Below are 25,848 nucleotides of genomic sequence, written 5' to 3'. Positions count from 1 at the left end.
AATTTTCAAAGTTATGATGGTAATTCAACAAATACCCCCAACTTGGCCAAAGTTCATTGACCCTAAATGACCTTTGACCTTGGTCACATGACCTGAAACTCAAGCAGGATGTTCACTAATACTTGATTAACCTTATGCCTAAGTTTCATGAACTAGGTCTATATTCTTTTTAAGTTATGATGTCATTTCAAAAACTTAACCTTCGGTTAAGATTTTGAAAATAATTCTCCTAACATGGTCTAAGTTCCTTGACCCTAAATGACCTTTGACCTTGGTCATGTGACCTGAAACTCAGGCAGGATATTGAGTAATAATTGATTAACCTTATGTTCAAGTTTCATGAACTAGGTCCATATACTTTCTAATTTATGATGTAATTTTAAAAACTTAACCTTAGGTTAAGATTTGATGTTGACGCCGCCGCCGCCGTCGGAAAAGCGGCGCCTATAGTCTCGCTCTGCTATGCAGGCGAGACAAAAAGTGCTTAGAATGTCAATTTTTTAGGTCGGAAAGTAAAAAATGATCAGCTCGCGCTTCGCGCTCGCATTATTTAATCGTTGAACTATGTAACGTCTTATGGCTAACTGCAAAGAGTCTTTATCAGGCCCCCTTTTCAATCAGGCCAGAACCGATATTTAAAAGGTCTGCTCATGCTTCACGCTCGCGGTAATTATCTTATTATGCAGCTTGTTTAGGATCACAAACATTGCACAGAATGTTCAATCTTCAGGACAAAATACATGAATTTTCAAACAAAAATGGGCTTGCGCTTCGCGCTTGCACTATTTCAATAGTGCTTATGAAATTATTATTTATTCATGTTGCTTTATAAGAATAAAGCTAAGAAGTGACTGTTCGGACTACCCCTTCAAAGAAACAAACAAAAATCATCTTTGAGCGGCTGATCAGGGAAAATGTGGGTGAATTTTTTTCTGCCCCCCCTATTGGCAAAAGCTGGATCCACCCCTGCTCTCACTAAAACTGTTACAGTACACAAGCTTCATCAGTTTACATGTTAAACCTGAGTTGGTTGCAAAAGAAATGCAATGATTTCTGCTAGATTTGTTTCAGCTCACAAATTGATAGACGATTGAAGGTTTGACATTTTGTCAAGAGGTAATGAAAGGGGGAAAACAGGAATAGTACAAAAGAGCATCTTTGTATCAGTAAAACAGAGAGAAAGAGAGAGAGAGAGAGAGAGAGATGGAGGAGGGGGTAGAAACATCCTTAACCAGCCGCCTACCACAATTTATGCTGATATCTATACACAGTGTACATACATGTATTATACCCCTTTCAAACTTTGTTTGTTAGAATATAGATATATTTATATCAAAAGATGAAAATGGGAAGAGATCCACCATTTCATAAAGCCTTAAAATGTCAATTCATCATTTTAATCAAGGAAAATATTGCAATGTAAATAATCCAACTGGCCTGCAAATATCTAAAGATACATGAAGAATATGTCGTCAACATATAATCCTCTTTGCATTGCCATGGTAATCGGGAAAGTCATTAAAAATTGAATATATGAAAACAAGTTCTAACAAAGAAAGAGCTAAATGAAAGATGATAGGTTTGTGAATGAAGCCTACATGTACATGATGCATATTTATGAAGTAAAATAAAGGGATTAAGAAAATAACAAGTGATGCATCAATTAATCTTTTCATTTAAAAAAAAAAGAAACCAAACCATAGATTTTCAGTTTGTAATTTCATAATTTTAATTTGTAATTCTAAATTTTTAGCGATTGTAAAGTGATATCATAGCATAGTTCAGGTGGGTGTTTCATAAAGCTGTTCGTAAAGTTACGAACGACTTTACGCACGACTGGAACATGTTCTTAGGTCATAACTCAATTACATAGGGATATCACATAGCACAAGAAAGGATCACCAGTCGTGCGTAAAGTCATTCATATCTTACGAACAGCTTTATGAAACACCCACCAGATCTTATAATTAGTAAACATGTTGTGGAGGTGTATTTCTTTTATTTTATACTTTTGCTTCCAATTACATTAAGTCACAATATTCACAAGTCATTAGTGATTAATGTATTTGCCTACAACAGAAGAGGGAAACAAAAATACAAACAAGTGGAATGCCTCTGGCCGTCTCATCTGCATCACGCGATTCAATATAGCAGCAGTGCTGATTTTGAAAACTACTATAACTCGCACAAGATGTTCAGTGATACTTGGTTACTCGTATTTCCACGTTTTATGAACTAGACCAATACACTTTTTATAGAGATATGATGGCAATTCAACAAATACCCCCGACGTGGCCAAAGTTCTTTGACCTTACATGACCTTTGACCTTGATCATGTGACCTGAAACTTGCACAGGATGTTCAGTAATACTTGATTACTATTATGTCCAAGTTTCATGAATCAGATCCATAAACTTTCAAAGTTATGATGGTAATTCAACAGATACCCCCAATTCGGCCAAAGTTCATTGACCCTAAATGACCTTTGACCTTGGTCATGTGACGTGAAACTCATGCAGGATGTTCAGTGATACTTGATTAACCTTATGTATAAGTTTCATGAACTAGGTCCATATATTTTCTAAGTTATGATGACATTTCAAAAACTTAACCTTAGGTTAAGATTTTGATGTTGATTCCCCCAACATGGTCTAAGTTCATTGACCCTAAATGACCTTTGACCTTGGTCATGTGACATGAAACTCAGGCAGGATGTTCAGTAATACTTGATTAACCTTATGGCCAAGTTTCATGAACTAGGTCCATATACTTTCTAAGTTATGCTGTCATTTCAAAAACTTAACCTCAGGTTAAGATTTGGTGTTGACGCCGCCGCCGTCGGAAAAGCGGCGCCTATAGTCTCACTCTGCTATGCAGGTGAGACAAAAAACCCATAAACTTTAAACAACATTTTTATCAAAATATTCAAGAATTTTATAAAATAACCCAAAAATGAAAGAACAGGACAAATGAATATGTAACAAAATTGCAAGTGTTTTGATAAAAAATGTAATACAATTGGGATACTACATCAAGTTTTCATGATAATTTAAAAAATGGCTTGAGAAATTTCAGAGCAAAAGCTGGTATCTATAAAAAAAAAAAAAAAATAGAAAGAAACATGTTCCTACAGGCATACATGCAATAAAGACAAACAGGGGATGGGGAGGCAACATGATATGCATGCAGAAGAAAGAAAAAAAAATGAAAGAGACCCACCTTTTGTTCTCTTCCTGTCTCTTGAATTCTGTCCTTTGCCTGAAGCCACATGATTGTCAGATAGATCGATGTCCTTATGACCCCGTCCATTACTGAAACCATGACCAATGATGCTTACATCGGATGTAGCATTGTCTCTAAACGTCACTCCTCCCGAGGGATTGAATTCCAAGTTTGTAGAAGAACCTCCTCCATCTTGTCGCTGTTCCCCTGCATTTCGTCTCACACCTTTGCCAGAGTTTGCCCGTGCCATGCGTGGCTTAGAACTGAACGGCGAATCAGACCCTTTCTTTCCGCTTGTACTGGAAGCAAAACAAAAATAAAGGGAAAGAAAAACAAATAACAAGTATAATCACCACTGCAATACAGACAAATATGTTGTGAGTCAATCTATTTGATTTATATTCATTGTTGAAAATTGTTGCTTTTCATATTAATATGGTCTTACAAAGACAGCATTTGAATATAAATGAAAGTTACATAACAAACATATTTTTATCAACAACTTGCTAATGATAATAGCCTCAATGTGAGACCAAATTGAATAGACAAATTTCCACTTCCACACTCTCAGTTAAGTCAGTTACCATTATTATTGGATATTCTTACTATTTTCATTAATTTGACTAAAAGATATCTTTCCATGAAATCTTTACTATATCTAAGAATGAATCTGTGGAGAAAATACTGAGTATAGATGAAATATTAAACAAATCAAGACAAAAAACTGCACAACTAACTGAAGACCGAAACCTACTAAAATTAATCAAGATATCTTACAGATGATTTATAGAGATAAGAGATGTAATTAGGAAACACTGAATGGATTTAATAAGGCAACAAACTAGAAAAAACTCTGGTTTACATTTTCCCAGATGTTTTTATTAATTTCAATCTCTATCTGTTTTGCAATCTCTTCATTCCTTAATATTATATTTTTCTTATTTTTCTACCTGTATTTCATGCCTGTAGTTTTAAAGAGAATATAATCTTGAGATCTGTGTCCTCCCGAGAGCTCATTACTCCTGCCCTTCACAAACAAAATCTATAAACAATCCTATATTTCATATAATGACAGTGCCATGTCGACTTGTATATGGCCTGACATCGCTGTTGGTGTACCTATCGCTATGGTAACAGCTTCATACGAAGATGATTCTTATAATGGGATGGCCTCACCTCATATAATATTAATTTCAATTTTTTTGGGGGTCTACCTAAAGTGAAATGTAGATATTCTCTTTTGGGAAATATTGTCATCTTATATATACAGTGCGTCCCACAAAAACGAAACCGAGATTTAGCGATGATTTATCATAGCTTAATCACAAATAAAAAAGACAAATGACCTATCATTGTAAAGCTTACAGTCTTCTCTTTCATCTGGTACAACATAAAATATTCCTCATTCTCGCATGAGTGAGCAAAAACAATTAAAAGAAAGGATACCATAAAGTCACTTGGCGGGCGGTATCTGAGTTTCAAAACAAAACAGGCATTTTTTTAAAGTTCAATATCTGCTCTTTCATTTGATATCTTAAACACAGAAAATGGTCCAGAAATAACAAAGCTCTGCTCCTTCAAAACAATGCTAGCATTTCCATAATTTCATTACACCAACGAGATTTCAACGGTTTCCCACCGAAGCTATCGCATGGTTAACAAAAGACTTCATGCATGGCTGATCGTCAACAAAACGGAGTGTCGGGCAAATCTGAAAGCTAGCCTGTAAAACCTCTTAATTTTATGAAATTATTGAAATTCAAGCCTACTTTCAAATTAACAAAAATATGTTATTTGTTGACCACTTTCTGTGATTGAGATATCAAATCAAAGAGCAGATATAAAACTTTTCAAAAATGTGATTTTCTTTATGAAACCAAGATACCGCCCGCCAAATGATTTTTTGGTATCCTCCTTTCAAATTGTTTTAGCTCACTCATGCGTGAATAAGGAATAATCTAGGTTATTTGGATGAAAGAGGAGACTGTAAGCTTTACAATGGTAGGTCATTAGTCTATTTTATTTGTGATTAAGTTATGATAAATCTTGGTTTCGTTTTTCTTGGACACACTGTATATATTTAAATCAGTAGCCTTAAACAATATTGAAGATGATTCAGAGCTGCCAACATTGGAAAGATAGAATCCAGTAGATTTCGCGGAGGTATGATTTTGTGAGGGAGCGGCGGAACATTGTCCCACGGATGGGAGTTTTGGGTAGCAAAACACATTAACAAACATCATTTGATAGTGACAGCTGTCTAAACCATAAAAAAAAATTCAGATAGATTAAATGCACATTAGAGAGAATTCATGAATTGTCATTGACTAAATATACACTTCAGGCAATACAGTAGATTTTTTAAATAATTCATAAAAGAATGCATTCAACATGAAAATACCTTTAATTGGGGGAAGGGGCTGCAGACAGTGCAGTAGTTGTAAACATGGTAAATGAGCTTTATATAAATTATAGGTGGACTTTTTATAGTCTCTGAGGGATTCCTGTGAAAATTGTCACACAGTCCCATTCCGCTTGAAAATTATCTTTATACTTCGAAAAGTATTTTGTCATCTTGGATGACTCCATCTCCATGATCTCCATGGTCACTGACGATGTGATTGTAGTGTGGATGAATCAGGACGGGGCATGCTTCGCACAGCTCAGCCAGCCAGCGCCAGGCTAGCTCACTCACGAAAGAGAAAATGTTCGAATCCGATCAACCCAAGTGAAAGTAGGCGAAAAAATCTTCACTTTGCTTCTGGTTCTTCAGGATTGTCAATAAAATTATTCCTAAAACTGAAAATCAGGGTGCAAAAGTTATTCACTTGTTAATCCCATCGTTGATCCACAGTTTCAGCTCGAATAAAGCGCACACAAGCTTACGAAAAACGCCTCGCAGTGCTCGTGAACTTCCCTTCTCGTAGCTTCCTGGCGCAGCGCGGCCGGCTGGAGCCGCGCCCGGGCGCATCGTGGGCCATGTGCATGGAGTACCGCTGAAGTGTTTTCATCACACACATTGCAGAACCCAGAAATAAAATGGCTTGTTAGACTACTTCACCAGTCGTTCAGTAAAATTATCTTCATTTACATTGGAAATCAATGTACGATTATACAAAAACTGGTAAAAGTTACTGGGTAAAATGAAAATGTGATAATGAGGTTCCACGTGGGTGTTTGGGAGTTGAACATGCTAGACTTGTAAAACAGTCGTTTGTATGAATTTTACAATTTAACAGCTAAAAATCCTGATTACCCGGGAGATTTTGGCATGGGGTCGGGAGAACGGGAGATTGGATCGCAATCCAGTATTCTCCCGCAGGATCCGGGAGACTTGGAAGCTCTGGATGAGTCCAAGAGATTAAGTAATGACCCTTACATTGTAAATGTCACATGCATTATCACAGGAATGTCAATATATTGCTACACGTATGTAGGAGACTTATCAAATTCAAGGTTTAGTCTAGCTAACATTACATCAAGCACGATCTTAGCAATTCTCTTTGATGTTTGCATAATTTTTTTCCCTGCACAGTTGGTTTGTCAACTGAGCTTTCCTATAATGCATACATAAAGAACACTCCAGGGATAATTACAGACTCAGATTTGTGGTTGCTGCTAACGACTGACTGCTGCCGATGCATAAAATTACCTGTCAATTTACATCACTTATCAGAGAATGCAAATAAAGATGGATGATGAATATCTGTATGTTAATGATATCTCCAAGCCTTCGCATTATTACAAACATACTTTTCACACAATTCCATACACTGTACATGCAATACAATGACAGGTAAGTCTGATTGAGTTAAATCTCTTGGGACTATACAATATAGGCCAAATTTGACTTAGAAGTAAACGGCGCATACTTTACACAATCTCATAGGAAAAACTAATTTGACTTTATAGTCGATTATTGTAGGTCATCTTACGCAGACAAAACTCTCATTGCTTTCCTTTTACCATTAATTCATATTTACATAAGCATCACAGTACACTTTGTATCCAAATTGATGTTATTTATTTCTACCTAATTTATTAAACTTAGTATTGATGAAAATTCCATTAATTATTATTAATTAATTAATTATTTTTTTAGGGCCAAAGCATTGTCCACATATCCCTTTACAAAATAGAAAAAGGAATTATCAGACTGTAGTATATAACAGTGAAGTAACATGACAAAAATTACCTTTTCTTCTTGATGTAAGTAGTTTGACCTCCATTATCAAGTCCATCCTCGAAATCCAAACGTCCTGTAGACTGAATACTAAATACCCCACTCTCATCTAGATCTCTTGGAGGGGAGTAGCTTCTCTCACTACCACGGTTGCTCCCGCTGGACGATTTGTCCAGACCCCGTGCCTTTTTCTCTGCTCGTTTCTTTGCCGCGCTGCCTCGTATGTTGTCAAGCGATGATATCTGATGGGTAATAAGAGACAGCTCCATTATCATTTGCCTTATTAAAGGTGCAAACTAGATTTAGCTGGAATACCTAAAAAGCATAAACATAATTCATTTTTGCAAGCACAATAGTGTGTATACACCACTCTGATGAAACATAGCAATGGAATAATGAACAAGACAATGAATACATTGTTTAGTTAACCATACTGTATGTCTCATCGTGCAATAACCCAGTGACAAGATAAGTCTTCAGTTAATTAATCTCACAATAATTAACCCCATTTTTCTTTTTTAGATTTCAATCATAAAAAATTGGGAGTTTGATAAATATTAACATACTATGAATTAACTTTGTCAAAACAAGTATCCATAATCAACAAGAATTGACATTTTCAGACAAATTTAAAGTCATTATTTATCTCATAAGATGAAAAACAATACAATACGCCTTACGGCATACATGAGAGCACCCAGAAGGAAGATAATGTGGGTAGCTCATTGCAATGGTACATTATAGGACACACATTGACCATGCTTGCCAGAAATATTCTTAATAGTATGGTGACACTGATATAGTAGATAGCTTAATGGATACCACAATTGACCACCTCTGACAAAGGATTGTAATTATGATAGGATTAGCAGATGACTCAAAGGTTTAGATTTTAAATCACAGACAAATTCACTAATTACCTTGTATGACCTTGCAAACACATCTTTTACATTATTAATTTACACTTTTACCACTGATTTTAATAGAAAATGCATGAGATGACTTTTGCTTTTAATTGCTTGTGGTCACACTAATTCCAAAGTAGTGATCTAATTTGATTGATCCAGAGCTCATATATCAATTTCAGGTAATAAAAAAAAAACCAAGTCATGTATGATTGATTTATAATTCAATGACTTGTTAAGATTACTTCTGAAATACAATGTAACTCACATTAGGGACAAGGTCATGTTCCGTCCAGTCTGATCGGTAGGTATCCTGATATGAATGCAAGTCATCGTAATCATCCCGAGGACTGGTTGTCTTCTCTAAAGGAACCAGAGGAGCTCTGGCTTGCCCTCGCCTCCCTGCCGACCGAGCTAACGTAGCCTTCAGAGGGATGGGTGAGATGGGGGACGTACCGGAAGGAAGATTGGATTTGTTGGGGGATGGGATGTCATATTGAGAAGATGCATGGAAGTCATGAACAGTATCTGCAGAGAGAAGATCATCATGAAAAGGAAAATTGAAACTAGTTTGCGACTTCAGATTTGGCTTGTTCCAGAGACATCTCCAATACGTAAAAATTAAACATGCTCAATTTTTAAAAGATATTTTCCAGTTTGTGTGATGTCTCGCAACATTTCTGAGACAACTCTATCAGTCGTAGAGACTGCTTAGACGTCCCGCAATGTCTCTGCGAAGTCTTAGAGACATTGTGAAAACCTGCAGAAGATTAAAAAGACCATTGAGACGTAGTGAAGTCTCCTTGATGATGTTTGACCTACTTTAAGTTGAAAGGACAAGTCTACCCCAACAAAAAGTTGATTTGAATAAAAAGAGAAAAATCCAACAAGCACAACGCTTAAAATTTCATCAAAATTGGATGTAAAATAAGAAAGTTATGACATTATAAAATTTCTCTTAATTTCACTAACAGTTATATGCACATATCGGTTGGTATGCAAATGAAGGAACTGATGACATCACTCACTCACTATTTCTTTTGTATTTATTACATGAAATATTCTAATTTTCTCCCCATTGTCCTGTGAAACAAAGTTTTATTTCTCCCTGAACATATTGTCAAATTGGTAAAACTTGAAATATTGCACAATTCAAACAATAAAAAACAAAAGAAATGGTGAGTGAGGGACATCATCGATTCTCTCATTTGCACGTGACTAAATTGTGCATACAACTATTTTGTGAAAAATAAGCAAAACTTTGAAAATGTCACAAATTTCTTAATATTTTACATTCGATTTTGATGAAATTCTCAGCATTATGCTTGACTGATCTTTCTCTATTGATTCAAATCAACAATTTTCTGAGGTGGACTTGTCCTTTAAGGCCCTATCTCGCCAAAGGAGCTTTCTCTGCGATGTCTCTGGGACTTTAGTCATGGACAGGTCTCCAACAGAAAAGTTTCCTTGATCTAACTAAGGAGACATCTCTGCTAGGTCTGTGTGATATCTCCAGACAAGATGACAAGCACTTTGCCCAGAAGTTGATGGAATGTTGCTGCAAAGTCTCCAAGTAGTTGCTGCGACATTTCAGAAACATCTCTGAGACGTCTCTCGAACTGAGAAATGTCCCTGAAATATCGCAACTACTTGGAGACTGTGCGGCAACATCCCAATGACTGTCAGAGTGTTTGTCACCTTGTCTGAAGACGTCTCTGTATCTTGGTCAGACCAAAGAAACTGGTATGTTGAAGACATCTCCATCAATGAAGTTTCTGAGAAGTTGAAGAGACATCTCCTTTGATGAAATAGGGTCTTTATCTGTAGCAACCTTCATAAATTTCTGCCTGTTTCTCCTTCTGTCCCCCCCCCCCCTCCCTCCATTAAATCATGTGTGCCCTCTATCCTCTATTTGTCTCTTAGAGATAATAGGGAGTTTTCACAACAGCTACGCAGACCCTTTCTTGAGTGTAGAGAATCTATTATCAAATGCCTTTCATGACATTGAAATCTTTATCAAGGGTCGGTGAATCGAAATAGCAGTTACGTCAGTAATATTTGGAATTTTTTGTCAAGCTCTGAAATGTCAAACGAAACTGCTGTTCCGATTCACTTACCCTCAACAATGACTTCATTGCGATTTGATTTGCATTTTAAATTCATTTGCTGCACTGAAGGATTCATTCTGTGTTGCTGAGCGAAAATTTGCTAATAAATGCATGCATTGCTCCACACCTACAAATATACCTCTTTGATCGAGGCAACTTACCTTTGAACATAAGATCCATCTTCTTACGTCCAGCAGTAGAGGATGAAGAGGGACCATCATCCATGCCAATACCTGGATCAGGCCAGGAGTTTGATAAGCTCTTTCTATTCATTCGCTGCTCTCTTTCCTCCTCATTCCTGGAACGAGATGAACCCACAGATGGCATGTATTTCTCACTGTATGATAGTTGTTGTTTCAGGGCAAGGCGATCTGAATCCTCCTGATAATGGTGCTGAGAGTGCTGCTGTTTTAGGGAACCACGCTTCTTAGGGATGACGGCTGTATTGCCAACGAATGGATCTGGTCCCCCTGTAATAAATGAATAATTCTAAGTTTTAACTGTATTCTGTTTCAATCTCTGTCTCTTTTACCATTCTAGTACTCTTGAATAAACTTGTTTCTACAAATACGAGTATAACATATAACACTTACAATGTACATTTATATTTTAATCTTATAAAAACTTACGTTGATCTACTCTGCTAATTAAGAATAGGAGGTAACTGTATGGTTTGCAATAGAAGTCTTCAAATTCACCCAAAATTATTTGATTTTGATCTACTTATTAAATGAAGATGGTTCTTTAATGTGTGCTTTTGATTAAATAAGATGGTCGACCTACATGTACTATGCAATGCCTCTTATAACTACACTTGGTATGAGGTGGCAACATACATTATTCCTTCTTTTTGGTCCTCTTAGCAGTAATTGAATCTGGTTAATTAGGTTTCTTTATCTAATCTAGAAAGTATCTTTGGGAAGGAGAGAATTTTTTATACTTCATCATGTACTGGAGATATCATTTACACTCTTACTGTAGGTGTTCATATTTTGTAGAGCATACAAAGAGGTCCTTTAGTGAAATGTCAAGTATTACATTATATTGATTTATTCATGAAATAATCATTCTAGAAATAACAAGATTAAGAAAGAAATTCTGTAGTGTAGAAACCAGATAAACATCAATAAAATTGCTTAATTAATAAAAATTGCAGTATAGGATAGGATGGTAAGAATAAATAAAGTATAGGTCGTGTAACAACCTCACACTGTGCAATATAAAGATAAATTTGAAAAAGTGGACCCTTCTCTAAGTATTGTAAAATGAGAGAAAAAAAAGGGAGGAATGTAATTTATCATGAATTGAACATACAGTGTAACATAAGAGATTACCTAACAGGTGTAAAATAAGAATATTAATATAACTCCTTGAGATATCTGTCAATCAAAGCACTATTAACCCAATAATATAGATTTTAAAGTAGTGCTAAACTGTGCTGAACAACTTGAACGAAATTGAAAGGGAAAAGAAAAAGAAAACACTGAAGATTAACTTAATTTCATGTGTTCAACTGCTAAACATCAACTTTCGTTAAAAGCTTTCAAGTAGGTAAGAGTTTCTTGAAATCAATTGCAATTTGAAATAATGTCTTAAAATATGTATGTACATGTATATAAAGTGCTGATAATCTAGTTGCCTATTCAATGGGACACAATACTACCCTGGCTTTAGTTCCAGCTGCTTTTTAAGGCACTTAAAAAACATCAGAGAAAAAGCATCAAGACAAAATTCAATCCGAAATGCATATGGATGCATCAAGTCCCTTTTTGACTTCAGTAAAACTATTCTATTCACCACTGAGTGCATTCCAGACTTCCAGTGGCATACACATCTCAATGTTCATTGCTGCACTTTGTAACCATGACAATATATTCTTAGTTTTACCCAATTTTGCCTCAAATACATTCTTATTGTCATCTTTTCAGCTGGATGCTTCTCATGTATTATTAGAGGTTAAAAAAATGACTTGGCATCTACATGTACATGTACCATTAGTCTTTAATTCTTCATATATATCCAGAACTACCCCCCCCCCCTCTCTCTCTCTCTCTTGCTCTTGTCTACATATGTCCATATCTCCAACTCTCTCTTTCTCTACTGAAGAAGAAAAAAGATAAATGGCTAAATGCTAAATAAAAAATATCTACAGCACAACCTATCTTTATATACAGTACTACTTGAATTTCTAAATCATTAAACACTAGCATACAAATAGTGAATAGGCATAAATAAAATGGTACAAGATTGTATCAATGAGATGAAAGTAATACCATATTCAGCAAATTGCAGTAAATTCCTTGTGTACTTGAGCACTATACAGGAGAATGTGGACTACATGTAAAAAGTCTTTTCTTTTTCAAAGTTGCTTTCAACAGCAGGAGTCCAATACCAAAAAAAAATATTTGAAGGGATACACTGGGGTGAAACAATTACATGTAAAAACTATTGTTCATGAAGCAAAATGCCAAAAATTTCATCAAAATATGACGTACATAAAGTTAATGAATTTTAGAGTTTAGCACTATTTTGTGAAAACAGTTTAAAGCATGCCATATATTATATGAAAACTTATGTCACATCCTTACTTTCTCTTTTCTTATGTTATTACATGAAAATTATTATTTTACATTTTCATGCATGTGTGTATGATAATGATAAAGTACATTTTACAATTCTTGAACACAAAGCACAGAGTAATAGATTTGGTTTACAGAACCTATTGTTCTTTGTAGCAATAGTGAATTAAAGAATTGTGACTGGTAGTGTATTATGTATGTCTCCCTTGTAACAAAATAAGTTGCAGCAATGAATATCTAGTGCATTAAATCAATTGCCAATCCATTTTTTTTAATTCTTAGTGGAAACAATTTGCATATAAAGCATAATTTCATATAACAAAATACCAAAGAATAAGTGGTCATATGACATCATCAGCCTTTTGTTGCATAATCCTGATAACATGAAAATGTTTATTAAATAATGCAATATAAGCTTTAAAATTCATCATAAATTTGTTATTCAATAAGCGATTTTGGTAAAATTGTCAGTTTTTGTTTGTCTGATGTTAAATTCATATCATTTTCAGCCCAGAGTACCCCTTCAAAAGAGTTACACGAAAATATGTGCTAATGTCCGAACAATGTAACAGGTCAAATGTTGAATGTGCAGTTACAAACATGTACCAGGACAGTGAACCTGTTTTTGATTGATTTTATTGAAAGGATCCTTGTAAAAACAGAACAGTCCACTGCAAATTACAAGATGCTAATTTTACTCCTCAGTAAAAAAAATATTTTAGAGCAGACAAAAAGTGCAAGAAGTATCGCAAATAGTACTACATAATTGGATAATAAAAATGTGCAATCCAAATAATAAAACACATGTATATGTAAGTCAGGAAGCTATAAAAGGAAGAGACAAACTTGCTTTGGCAAAGTGGGTTACTTTAAAGAGTAAAAAATTGCACTACACAGGAACATTCTTTAACTAACAATACTCATATTTTTAAATGTAAAGAGTACACAAATTGCCATTTTCAGAACTTTCATTTGTAATTACGGGTATATTCAATTGTGTATATGTGTATACACAAGACAAAAGGTCATATTTGGAAGGTTGGCATTGAAACCGTACTTCGCTCATTTTTCATTAATGGTGTTCTAATTCTAATTAAAGTCATCAGTTAACATGCAACCTCTTTACTATCTCATCTACTTAAAATAACCTTGTACAAAACACATTTCCAGCTCGTTTCCAATTAGATAAATTACAGCTACAGAAATCTCCCCCCCCCCCTCCCTCCGAAAATATGTATTTTACTGTAAACTAAAAACATACAGTATTCTGTACTTTGCAAACATATACTAGTAGTAACAGTCATGAAAATAGACATTCATTTGAAACTTTTGTTATTTTATTTTCATACCAATAACAAGAGTAAAAATTATTGTGGATATGACTGTACTAGACATGTGATATGGTTCTTGTAGCTATCTCAGCATTTCCAGCAACATACCTACATGATAATCCTATGTGAATGTGAATATCCTCAAACTGTTATAACATGTCAAATTTAAACTTTTTAGTACACCTGTAGATGATTTTATTAATCTAAATGAAAATAATATTTTGGTCGGGATCCAAATTTTAAAAATTCATTTCTCAAGCATGGAATGAGCCAGAAATTTTAAGATACAAGTTCCTTTGTTATTTCTGACATGCAGTCACTATCTTTCTTAAAGGTAAATTCCAGTTTTGGTAACGATCTCAAAATGACTTTTTACATAATCCAATATAATGACCACCCAAGTGTCTGTTTGTATGAATAAAAAATATGTGCCAAAGGATTCTGGAAGAAATTGTGTAATTGCTGAGAAATAAGCAAAATAAGCGCGGATTCGGGCACTTCCGTCAGGTCTTTATTCCAGCAATAATAATATACTGTCCCACATGTGCCTATCTGTGTTGGCGATCTTCAGTGTGATCGTTTTTCAGCTTAGATTTTATGATTTCACAGAGTTCAGTTTATGTAACTGTACCAGATCTAGATCCACGATGATATAGTAATATTTAAACTTGGTTTTACAGACTTTCTCACTAAATCAGTGTTTACTGCAACTACTATCATTTAGCTTTAAGAGTTCAAATTCAAAGGACCTGAAGAAAAATTTAATTACCAAGAGATTGTGCTAAATCATCCAATGTCTTTTTTTTTACAAAAATGAATGGATGTAAAGTGATGAACGTGTATTAAACAGTCACTGCACCTACATGTATGTAAGATTGGAATGACACTCTTGTGAAATCCACATTGTTGAACCATTACCAAAACCTTAGACAGGCTTTAATGATACTAAGCAACATTTTAAAAATGATTTCCCTTACACCAATCACATGCAACACAATTTTACCTTTGAACTTCATTGTCACAAAACGTCAAACACAAGATGAAAGCACAGGAAATTGTCTTAAACCTTCCTGGAGGAACCTCATGAAATCAGCTTCAATAATGGCAGCTGCTTTTTACATCTAAAAATAAATTTGCTGAACTTGAGAGCAAATTCTACCATAAACCATGGCTCAATGGGATAATCTATATTATGCTGAACTATTTTACATGTACATTCCATTTTATTTTTTGCATTCTTGGTTACACTGCCAGGTAATACATAGGCCTACCGTTAGGAATTCAATCTCAATTCAATTCATTGATAAAACGTACTGTACAATAATGTACACATCTCCAATATTGTAGACTATCATAGTTTAATAGTAAAATAAAATATGGTAGGCAAAATGAATGAGAATACACAAGATCATGTACATACAAGAATGTGCAGTGTTACTGTTAGTATAGGGGATACATTTTCATTTTGAAATCTGAAAAACATATATAAAATGTGATGAAAAAAAAATTAGTACACCCTCAATCAGAACCAAACATGCAAAAGACTTTGTTAATAAATTCAGTATGATGTGGAGAAGAAATTTTAGTATTCCATAAAGTGTGAAGTAGAAATGCCTTTTACCAAAGGAAAGAAAGGATAAATTGGTGGTTACATGTATACATGTTTTGTATACTTTAAAATAGATCAGTAATAGACCAATTATAGTGTGCTATCAGGGACAACCTGAAGTATTAATTCAGAGACTACAGACTATAAAAAAAAAAGATTTAGATAATAATATGAATTTACCAAATATATCATCTCCATCAAAAGAAAAAGTTTTCCAAAGTTTCAAGTCTGTTGAGAACAAAAAATTATCAATTAAAAAAAAATTGTTAAGGGTGTCTGTACTGCTAGAAGTTTATACTGAATGTGTAATTTAATTGCAAATATGAAGATCCTGGGACTTGAAATTGAAATGCATGAATACTGCTAGCATTCCTGGAAATAATGCATTGCAGATCATGTAAAAACTGCAAGTATTATTTTGCACACGAGTACCGGTAATTACAATACAATTAAGCAAGTGAAATGAAATAATAACAAAATCTTAAATAGACATTAATTGGATTAGAGTAATTATAAACACAATACACACATATTAAAATGTACAATGGTTACACCCACTTTTTGAATATTTGTATGGTTTAATCACAATTGCAAACATTAATAGCATCATTGCATTATGTATCAGTAAAAAATATTCAAAATTAAATGGATTAAATTAATCAAAATAATGAAAATCACTCAATTTACAAACATTTTGTGTAAAATACAGTACAAAACATCTTAGTTGGGTCAGTAGAGCAAAAATAGTCATTGTATCAACATGTATATTGTACAATACAACATTCAAAACATCCTAAAACAATTGCTGCACTTCACCTCTCTTAAATCATACTGTTGCTCTTGATATTACCACATTCATCATCATCTAATACAGTGCAATAACAAAACACAAGACTCACATCCACAACCATTTGAACTGAATTCAGTCAATAAATTTGTCCAATACAATCCTAGTCGATTCCTGGTAGTGCAGAAGGTTGGTTTGAGTGAAAAACAACCCAATCATTCGGAGGAAAAGACCTCTCGATAAAAAAACAAATTGATCTCTTTTTTTTTCTTATCTGAAGAGGAAGAGTGCACCATGGATGTTAAATTTTAACAGAAAACACTTAAAGCTCCAATGCAGTTTTGGTAGACCTTGCAAAGGCCTAAAATGTTGTGCAGTATTTTTCCCTTTTCAAGTTTGATATTGAATAATGAAAGGCAAATAATACTTTCTTTTCTCTGCCCATCATACGCAGCCTATTCAAGTACATGCAAAAATGAGAGTTCTGCAAGGGCTAAGGATAACCACTAAAGGTAGTGGGAGAAGGCTACATGTATAAAGTAATGGTTACTTTATATCAAATAGATAGTAGCTTACTCTTGTTATAAATATACGTAATTCATCCAAAGTTATGATTGGAACAAAGATGATCTCACACACATGCAATGTGATCAACTGTACAGTAGATCCATGAGAAAACTTAGTGAAAATTGTCTCGAATTGATCACATTGCATGTGTGTGAGATCATCTTTCTACTCGAATTCATTGAACATAATTATAAAAGCTCTATTTTTTGCTACATATTAATGTATAATTTATGAAGAGAGAAAGAGAATATATGTACAGCAAGGGCACAAAATTTTCATTAGAATCATCTGAAGGTAATGTACTTTGTATGTGCATGTACTCTACAGTACCTTGTCATTTTCAACAGCTTCAACTACCACAAGTTTACAAATAAAACATTTCTCACATTTGTGTCAACGTTGTAAAAACAAATAAGTTTGATACATGAATAATGTCTTATAATCAATCATAAACCTTTTAATTCTATCTAATTAAATTTATACAAACAAGAATAACTACCTGTACACTGTACATTAGCCAATTCATGTGCCCCCACAAAAAATATTCTTTTCGCAAGAATATACATTTTTTTCATCAAGTAGCTACAATATACCTCCTGTTCTTCTGAATTCATTGGAATATACCGGGTATTCAAAGGTCATTGGCTTCAACTTTAAACTTATATTCAACTGGGAAACAATCCTGTGAGCTTTATACTTCCTTACCATATTCTCAAAAAAATAATCCTGTTTTCCTGCTTCAGCTTTCATGAAATTTTATTCAATTGTTGGTCTTCATCAGATTACTGGTAAAATCCTTTTTTTATCGCTTGCTCTCTCACACAGTTATGAATTTTTTTCAGCCACCAAACACCACAGCCACAGGCATGCATTCTAAACATATCTTTATAAATCAGTTGCTGCCTTTAGGTGCATAAATGCAAGACTGATTCTGCCTGCTCTTGAATTGATTTGCATAGATGACAGAGTATTGGTGGCAGACACGAGTGGATTGCCCTACCAAGAACTAAATACAACCCTTTTGATTTCTTCAAAGACATAATACAAATTTTTCACTTCTATATGTACATGTAGCCAAAAAATCACAGAGCAAGATTATTTTTCCAGTATCACTTTTCAGGTTGCCCTAAAAAAGGAATACCGGTAATATATTTTGTGGACAAAAAAGCTTAATTACATTTATACTCAAGAGGTCAATCAGAAGCTTATTCTGATTGACATCACAATCAAAATTGGAAATAAAGTGTACCTTCTCACCTTGATTTAACCCCATTATGTATTGAAATTTCACAAATCACAAAAACAAACATTTCTCAAAATTATTGTCCACACAGCATATATACACACAAAAAGGTCTGTGTATACCTTGAAACTGAGCTTGCAATAAATGCATATACATGTAGTTTATTGAAATGCATGAAATTCAAATAAAATTAGTTTAATGGTTATATTTAAATCACATCAGAGGGGGGATTCCAGAAAATGTAAGATCTACAGAAGGGTACATACCTCTCTCTGTGACTGGTGCACTGTGGCTTCCTGATGGATGAGGCTCATCCTCTAAGTTACCTCGCCCCCTCCCAGGGTAGGTATTTAGAGATGCTCTTTTCAGCTTATCAAGGTGGATCTGACGGTAAGATCCACTAGAACCTGAGAATTGACAGCAAGATGAGACAAAGAAAGAGAGAGAGAGGAAAAAAGCCATACAATTTAAAAGGCATTAAACTCGCTAGATTTCACACAAAATAAATAATATGATAGAATGAGGTGCTATTCATACACATGGAGAAAGAATTAAAAAAAAATCTTCAAAAACATCTTTCAAACACATTAATTTACTTGCAATATTAAAATTCTAAGGTACACGTAAAATACTATTAACAAAATTAACATATTAATAATATTATAAAGAAAAAAAATGTACATGTCAGTAGTATAAATAAAAATACAGTCTATAATGAATGTTTACACTGAATCAAAAGTACGGTAGTTTGAGGGAAATTTACCCTGAACATACATAGGCCTAAATGTAATGTACTGTATATGCAGTAGTTCTCATTTTCAGTAAAAACAAATAAAAGGTAATATTCAGAACTAATCTAAATGTAAAAACTCATTATTGCTACTATTCAAACTCTTCAGAGCTACTGTACATAACAAATACCATAATTGTAGTCTCTTGAGTGTATTTAGGGAACTATCGACGGGGCACAAACTGTGTGCTTTGTGTTTCGAATACATGAATTATAATAATTGTTTGACTAGCAAGGGATATCACATCAATGCAGGTAGTTACTAAAACAAAAGCCACATTATATTCTATTTTATTTGAACCAGGACTTGTTTCACACACAAAAAAGATTTCACGAAAAAGGCAGGTCTTCTGCCTTTAAGGGATTAATTGATTAATTAATTAGTATCTAATTTTCAATGCAAAATTTGATACAATATGCTAAAGGGAATGATATTTTTTTCAAATCACTATAATGTATTAACTCTCTTTTTTTACAAATGCAAATATGATCTGGAAAAAAACATGAATCCAACATTTCATCAAAATGTATCCATTTGTGGTAACTTCTATTATCAACAGGAGAATGAAACCTTTGAAACAAATTAAATAAACCAGAAAGACTAAAGAAACAGATCAATGAAAGTTTGAGCAAGGTTATGAGCATTATGAATGTTGAGATAATAATGTGATAGTCATCCTCCCATTGACAATGCGAATAAGATGTGAGATGTTGCACATTCAACAACTTATCATCAATTTTATCATGTCAACAGTATCTGTATAGATCAGGGGCGGTATTCTGAGGTCATTTTATCTTTAAAATATTTTATTTTATCTCTTAAAATGAAATTGGTATTCTGAGATAACATTTTATCTCTCAGATAAAATTTTATCTTGCGTATCTATGATGATACGCAACAGAGTAGTGGTTGCGTAGACATACCCATCGCGTATCTGGCCATTGCAATGCGGGTGATGTGCTTGCGCCGCTTGCGCCCAAGTTACTTTGAAGAAAAAATAAAATAAACTTAAAAGAGGGTTGGGGCTATTTTATCTCCGCGACGTTGATTTCGTCAATATTTCTAGGTGAATTAACTCCAAATGTTAGCATGAAAATTAAGAATAATGATATATTCATTGCGAACTACACCTTAAAGTTATTCCTGTACAATCAGGAAGTATTTCATAAGACTTTTCTTGACTAATATTGTCTTTGAAATGATGCTTGAAAAGATGCGATAAAGACTTCGAAAAAAAAATGAGAGTATTGCCATTTTGTTAGAAAGAAATCTCTGTAAAGACGCGCAAGCGGAATGGATTTCCATTGGTTGAGTGATATGAGAGAGCTATAAAAGCGCATTTCTAATTGGATATTCATTAAAAAATAGGTGTGTCTTACAGAGATAAAATGAAGATAAAATTGTTCTCAGAATACCAATTCGGAGAGATTTTAAGGGTATTTTATCTCACTGATTTTAACGGAGATAAAATATTTTATTTTATCTGAGATAAAATGGATCTCAGAATACCACCCCAGGGCCCAGTCTTACAAATAACTGCATGACTTTCAAGCTCAGTTCAATTAAATTTTCAGAAACGAGGTGAAGTACATTCAGTGGACTTCAGAATTGCTTGATGTGTAAGACTGTGGAGGCATGAGAAATTTTTTCAAGTATATGGAAATCCATCAACATCATAATTTTTCTTCAGGAAATTTGCACAATGTCCTTTGTAAAGAAAGACGAGCACACTGAATTTTCAAGAAAACTATGAATGTGTGAATATACATATATCAATAGAATGTGTTTTAGATGTTGACATTGCTGGCTTTCCATAGTTGTGGTTGATTGGATCAATCGAAACTCTTTGTGAGATGGGGCCCAGGTGTTTTCCTTAGGGGAGGATATGTAATGCAGGTTTCACACAAAAATATGTCATACACAAAGAGTTTTTACTGTCATTAGAATGAGCAAAAAGAGATACATTGAATTAAGTGCCGAGTTCATGTGTGATATCACACTTCTTGGTCACATTGTCGATGGGAGGATCTCCCTAAGGCCTAGCATACTCAACATTCAGATGCTCATAAGTTTTCTTTAAATTTCTTTTTGTCAAATTGTTCTTAAAACTTTCATTGAGCTTATTTTTTTATCTTTCTCTTTTCATACAAACTAATTCATTCCACAGGTTTCACTCTTCTCTAGTATGAAGAAAAAAATAACATTCCAATCCACCATACTACAGGGGAATGAGACTATCAAATTAGATAGTCATGTCAACCATGTTTTCTCGCTCTGTGAACTTTGACATTTTTTAGAAACAATTTTTTTTTGCCCCAGCAGCAAATGATGATTTCAATGATGTGAATAAAATCGGTATACCTGTACCTTGATCAGATCCGACATCAGTACCAATGTTGTGATTACGTTTAGCATTATCCCATACATCTTCTCCTCCATTCCACGTATTCCGAGCTTTGATGGGCGGCCGTCTTAGCCCAGGCTCCTCACGTTTCTGAGAAGAGAAATAGACAAGAGTATATCACATAGCATCCTTTTATTTCAAACTAATCTTTCTTGAAAGCTTTTGCAATATAAAAAAATATATATTGGATGAATAGCAAAATGCAATGGAAAATAGAAGTTCAGCCTGAACAAAAAATTCTAAGAATTCTATATAATAGACGTGAATGACAGTGCTCTGGATAATGTAATATCACATATGTTTATTGCTTACAACACCGTATCAGAGGCATCTGAATAAAGATGGTTTTATTTCTTTGCACAAGGTTACAAATCTGAATAAATAATGATGTCAATGTCTCGAGCGTGATCTCTTGTAGTGATGCATGCATGTATGTGTCACTGTACATTGTACATTTTTTCCTGTAAGACTGAAACCAAACATTCTCCTGCATGCATTATTGAATTTGCTATGAAAACCCCATTAAAATCAAGTCTAAGCTTGTTTGATTTTCTTTTGTCCAAAACAACTTTTTGTTGAGGTGGAATTAACCTCTTAATGCAGTTGATATTTTCACTCTGTAAAGTGTGATAATGAGAAGAAAGTGTAAAACTGTAAAAATGTAAAAGTATTCATAATGTTCATGTATCTCTCATTGAATATGTACATGTACTTCTCAAGTCCTTGTTTCAAAAGTCCATAACAATTATGCAGAAGCTACATGTAAATTATTTTAGGAGGGAAAAAAACTTGACAATATTTATAAAACTAAAAAAAAATTGTTAAAATATGATCAATAATAGCCCTTCCATCAGAAATTGTGCATCATCATCCTACTCCTGCACATTCATGTACATTGTACATGTACGTGCATTCCATCAGGATGAAAGCAGGACTCGGTAATTGCTACCAGTGTTCTTGAGGCTTGATTCAAGGAGAGAACCCTTATTCTATACATCCTGACCCATATATCATGTTCGATTATGATCAATATCTCTGACCTTCCACTTCAACATCCAAATTTAAAATGAGAGATGAGCGAAGAGAATGGGCCGGTAACCTTGCTGGAATGGATTGACGTAGCATGAATCCTTTGTCTCTGTAAGTCGATGAACAAGTATAATTAAAGCCAGGCTCAATCTAGCTTCATCTATTGGTGTTTATATTCACTCACATTTTGCAATTTCATCACTTTCATTATAATCAAATTGTGAGTTTGATAAGTTGATTAGTCAAAAATCAAACTTAATAATCAATATGGGTTGGGTGTTTTATTCTTTATATTATTATTTCAATAAAAATATCCCATTTCTGCTCCATTTTCCATATTTCAATGAGCCATTTCTTTCCATGTCCAGGATTCCAGGTTCACACTTTACATCTCTTTCAACATCATGAGGCCGAAAGTCAAATTTCATTACCTTATATTGAGGTACAAGATGTTATCTCCACACGATATCAAAATGCCCTTGGCAAGACTTCAATTTATATATAGAGTTCAATTAGTTGCAAGTCTGCCTAAAGATCTGGGCCAATTAAGTGCACACATAAAAGTGACCAAAGGGTGAAGACTTGTATTCAGAGGAATGTCTGGTTGAACTTCAGCAACAGATCTTGTTACCCAACAGTTGGAGGAAAATCTTCAATAGAAACTTCAGACATGCTATATAGTGTCTATCAAATCTGAATCGGTATAAGGAAGGAATGACATCAGTCACATTATAATAAAGGTCTCAAATTAAATTTTGGTTTTACAAAGAATTTTTTTAAACTTTTAAAGTCTTTTGTTTTCCTTTTTCAAGTAGTTGGCTATTCAATACAAGAGTCTTCAACAGTTTCATTGTATGCAAACATGTAGCTTGAAGAATTGCTCAAAATAAATAGTAACAAAGTTGATTTTACTTTAATTACATGTAGCCCAAAGCCTGCTAAATCAGTCTCTTTAAAGCCCAATCTTTGTACTGTATGCCTAAATTTCAACCAATGTACATGTAATTTGCAAATGACTAAACACATGTACATGAATTCTATAACCAAGCCTAGGTACATGTATGACGAGGCTGAGCATCTTGTAATAAACAAATTGCAACATGCTAATTAATCCTTCATTTTTTACAGAATGCACATGTACCCGGGGGGGCCACTTCCATTCACGAGTGGATACCATGCGCGACCATGGGGTCTCGAAAAGCACCCTAAACACGTAATTTCCATATTCTGAAAATGCGCCCCTTAACAAGTATTGGCGTGTGAAACCCTACCCTTAACAAGTATTGGTAACAAAACGATATTCTTGGCAAATGTTCCCTGAAATGAACCCCTAAACGAGTACAGGAATCCCGACAGGAATGTTTTATTGTTACGGGTCCTTCGGTCGTCGGCTTTACCTTATTTGGTTTAGTACGACCCCACCTTCTACACCTCGCGCAAATCGGACTCTAAACACGAAGTGTTGGGGCAAAAAGGACATCCTTTATAAAACATTTTAATTTTGTTTTATCATCCCCGCGAATTCGACCCTAAACACGTAATTTTCCTAGCAAAATAGATACCCTTTTTTCATTATTTTTGTGTTTTTGACACCCTTATCACGTTACGTACGTAACGTGCCCTATCGTGAAAAAGACATCCTTTTTACGTGTTTTTTTGGTCGCGCATGGTATCCACTCGTCAATGTAAGTGGCCCCCCCGGGCACATGTAACAGTGTCCTCTGGTTGGTTCAATTCATCAGATTAGGAATATCATACTGTTTTTCATGTTCAAATTGAAGACAGGTAATATGTTGCTTAAGAAACCTCCAGCTATTCATCCGCACCATAAGGAATTTCTTTCCATGCTTTTTTAAATACTCTCCACACATGTGTATATCCATGGCATTACACATTTTACACTTATCTGGACAGCACTTTCAAAGTTCTCTAGAATAAATACCCCATCAGACAGAATGTTATCAAGTGGAGCGCCTCTGGCAGTCTCACCTGCATTTAATACGCAATTCAATATAGCAGCAGTGCTGACTTTAAAAACTACTATTATTCACAAAAAACACCATTCATATAATGATACAATATGACGTTCATTGACCTTAAATGACATTTTGACCTTAATGGTCATGTGACCTGAAACTCGGGCAGGATGTTCAGTAATACTTGATTAACCTTATGTCCAAGTTCCATGAACTAGGTCCATATACTTTCTAAGTTATGCTGTCGTTTCAAAAACTGAAACCTTCGGTTAAGATTTGATGTTGACGCCTCCGCCGCCGTCGGAAAAGTGGCGCCTAGAGTCTCACTCTGCTATGATGCAGGTGAGACAAAAACGATGACTACAAGATAGGTCTGTATACCAACGGAACTTCTGAAAATATTATATCTACATGTACACTGTATATGTATCTAGATTCTATTCTTTTAACAATTTACATGTACTGCTATGTGTACTTTTATACATGTACAGTATCAGTATTTTTATCCAATGACATGTCTTCTGGGCATGCACATGTACATGTACCTCAGAATTAGATGAACATTTCTAAGATTGTAAAATAAAAAATGGGAACATTTTCAATGAATGTTCCTGAAGAGCAGCATTCAATCGTAATTATCAACAATGACCATATGGTCAATTCCAGCGTAACGGACATGACGTTCAGACAAATTTTTGTAATTCAAAGGTAAATACAGTAGAATTAGCAGTCTTTTGATAATTGTTACTGAGCTTATCAGACACATTTAAGTATCAGTTACATACACATGAAATTTCAAATCGCTTCGTTGAACAGTTGCGGAGAAATTGCACTCTTTATGAGCGTAACGGACATGACACGAAATGGACGAAGCATTTTTACCTCCTATTGCTTATCAAAATTCCTGTGAATTCTTAGATTGCATGCACCTGATGTTGGTGTTAATTTAACCTTAAGATCATGCTCTATCCATAAAATGGTGTTTAACAACAGTTTTGCAGTGCATTCTGTATTCATAGCTCAAAATGTAGCGTAACGGACATGACACACGAAGCGTAACGGACATGACAGTTTCGTCCACTTTTTGTAAGCGAATATAATTATTTTATTACAA

General features: G+C 34.4%; 1 protein-coding gene across 1 annotated transcript in view; it reads right to left on the bottom strand.

The window, feature by feature from the left end:
• LOC129265540 (TOG array regulator of axonemal microtubules protein 1-like) overlaps positions 1-25,848 on the bottom strand; it is a 64,672-nt gene that overhangs the window by 22,335 nt on the left and 16,489 nt on the right. Inside the window, exons 2-8 of the mRNA XM_064101358.1 lie at positions 21,687-21,840; positions 18,801-18,941; positions 16,118-16,165; positions 10,580-10,888; positions 8,579-8,838; positions 7,418-7,647; positions 3,220-3,521 (exon numbers count right to left, since the gene is read on the bottom strand). Of these exons, the coding sequence (XP_063957428.1) occupies positions 3,220-3,521; positions 7,418-7,647; positions 8,579-8,838; positions 10,580-10,888; positions 16,118-16,165; positions 18,801-18,941; positions 21,687-21,840 (1,444 nt within the window). The remainder of the gene's footprint in view (positions 1-3,219; positions 3,522-7,417; positions 7,648-8,578; positions 8,839-10,579; positions 10,889-16,117; positions 16,166-18,800; positions 18,942-21,686; positions 21,841-25,848) is intronic.

The sequence above is a fragment of the Lytechinus pictus genome, chromosome 7 (genome assembly GCF_037042905.1).
Source record: "Lytechinus pictus isolate F3 Inbred chromosome 7, Lp3.0, whole genome shotgun sequence".
Classification (NCBI taxonomy): Eukaryota; Metazoa; Echinodermata; class Echinoidea; order Temnopleuroida; family Toxopneustidae; genus Lytechinus; species Lytechinus pictus.
The sequence above is the reverse complement of the archived record's forward strand: the minus strand, read 5'-3'. Positions and strand labels throughout refer to the sequence as shown.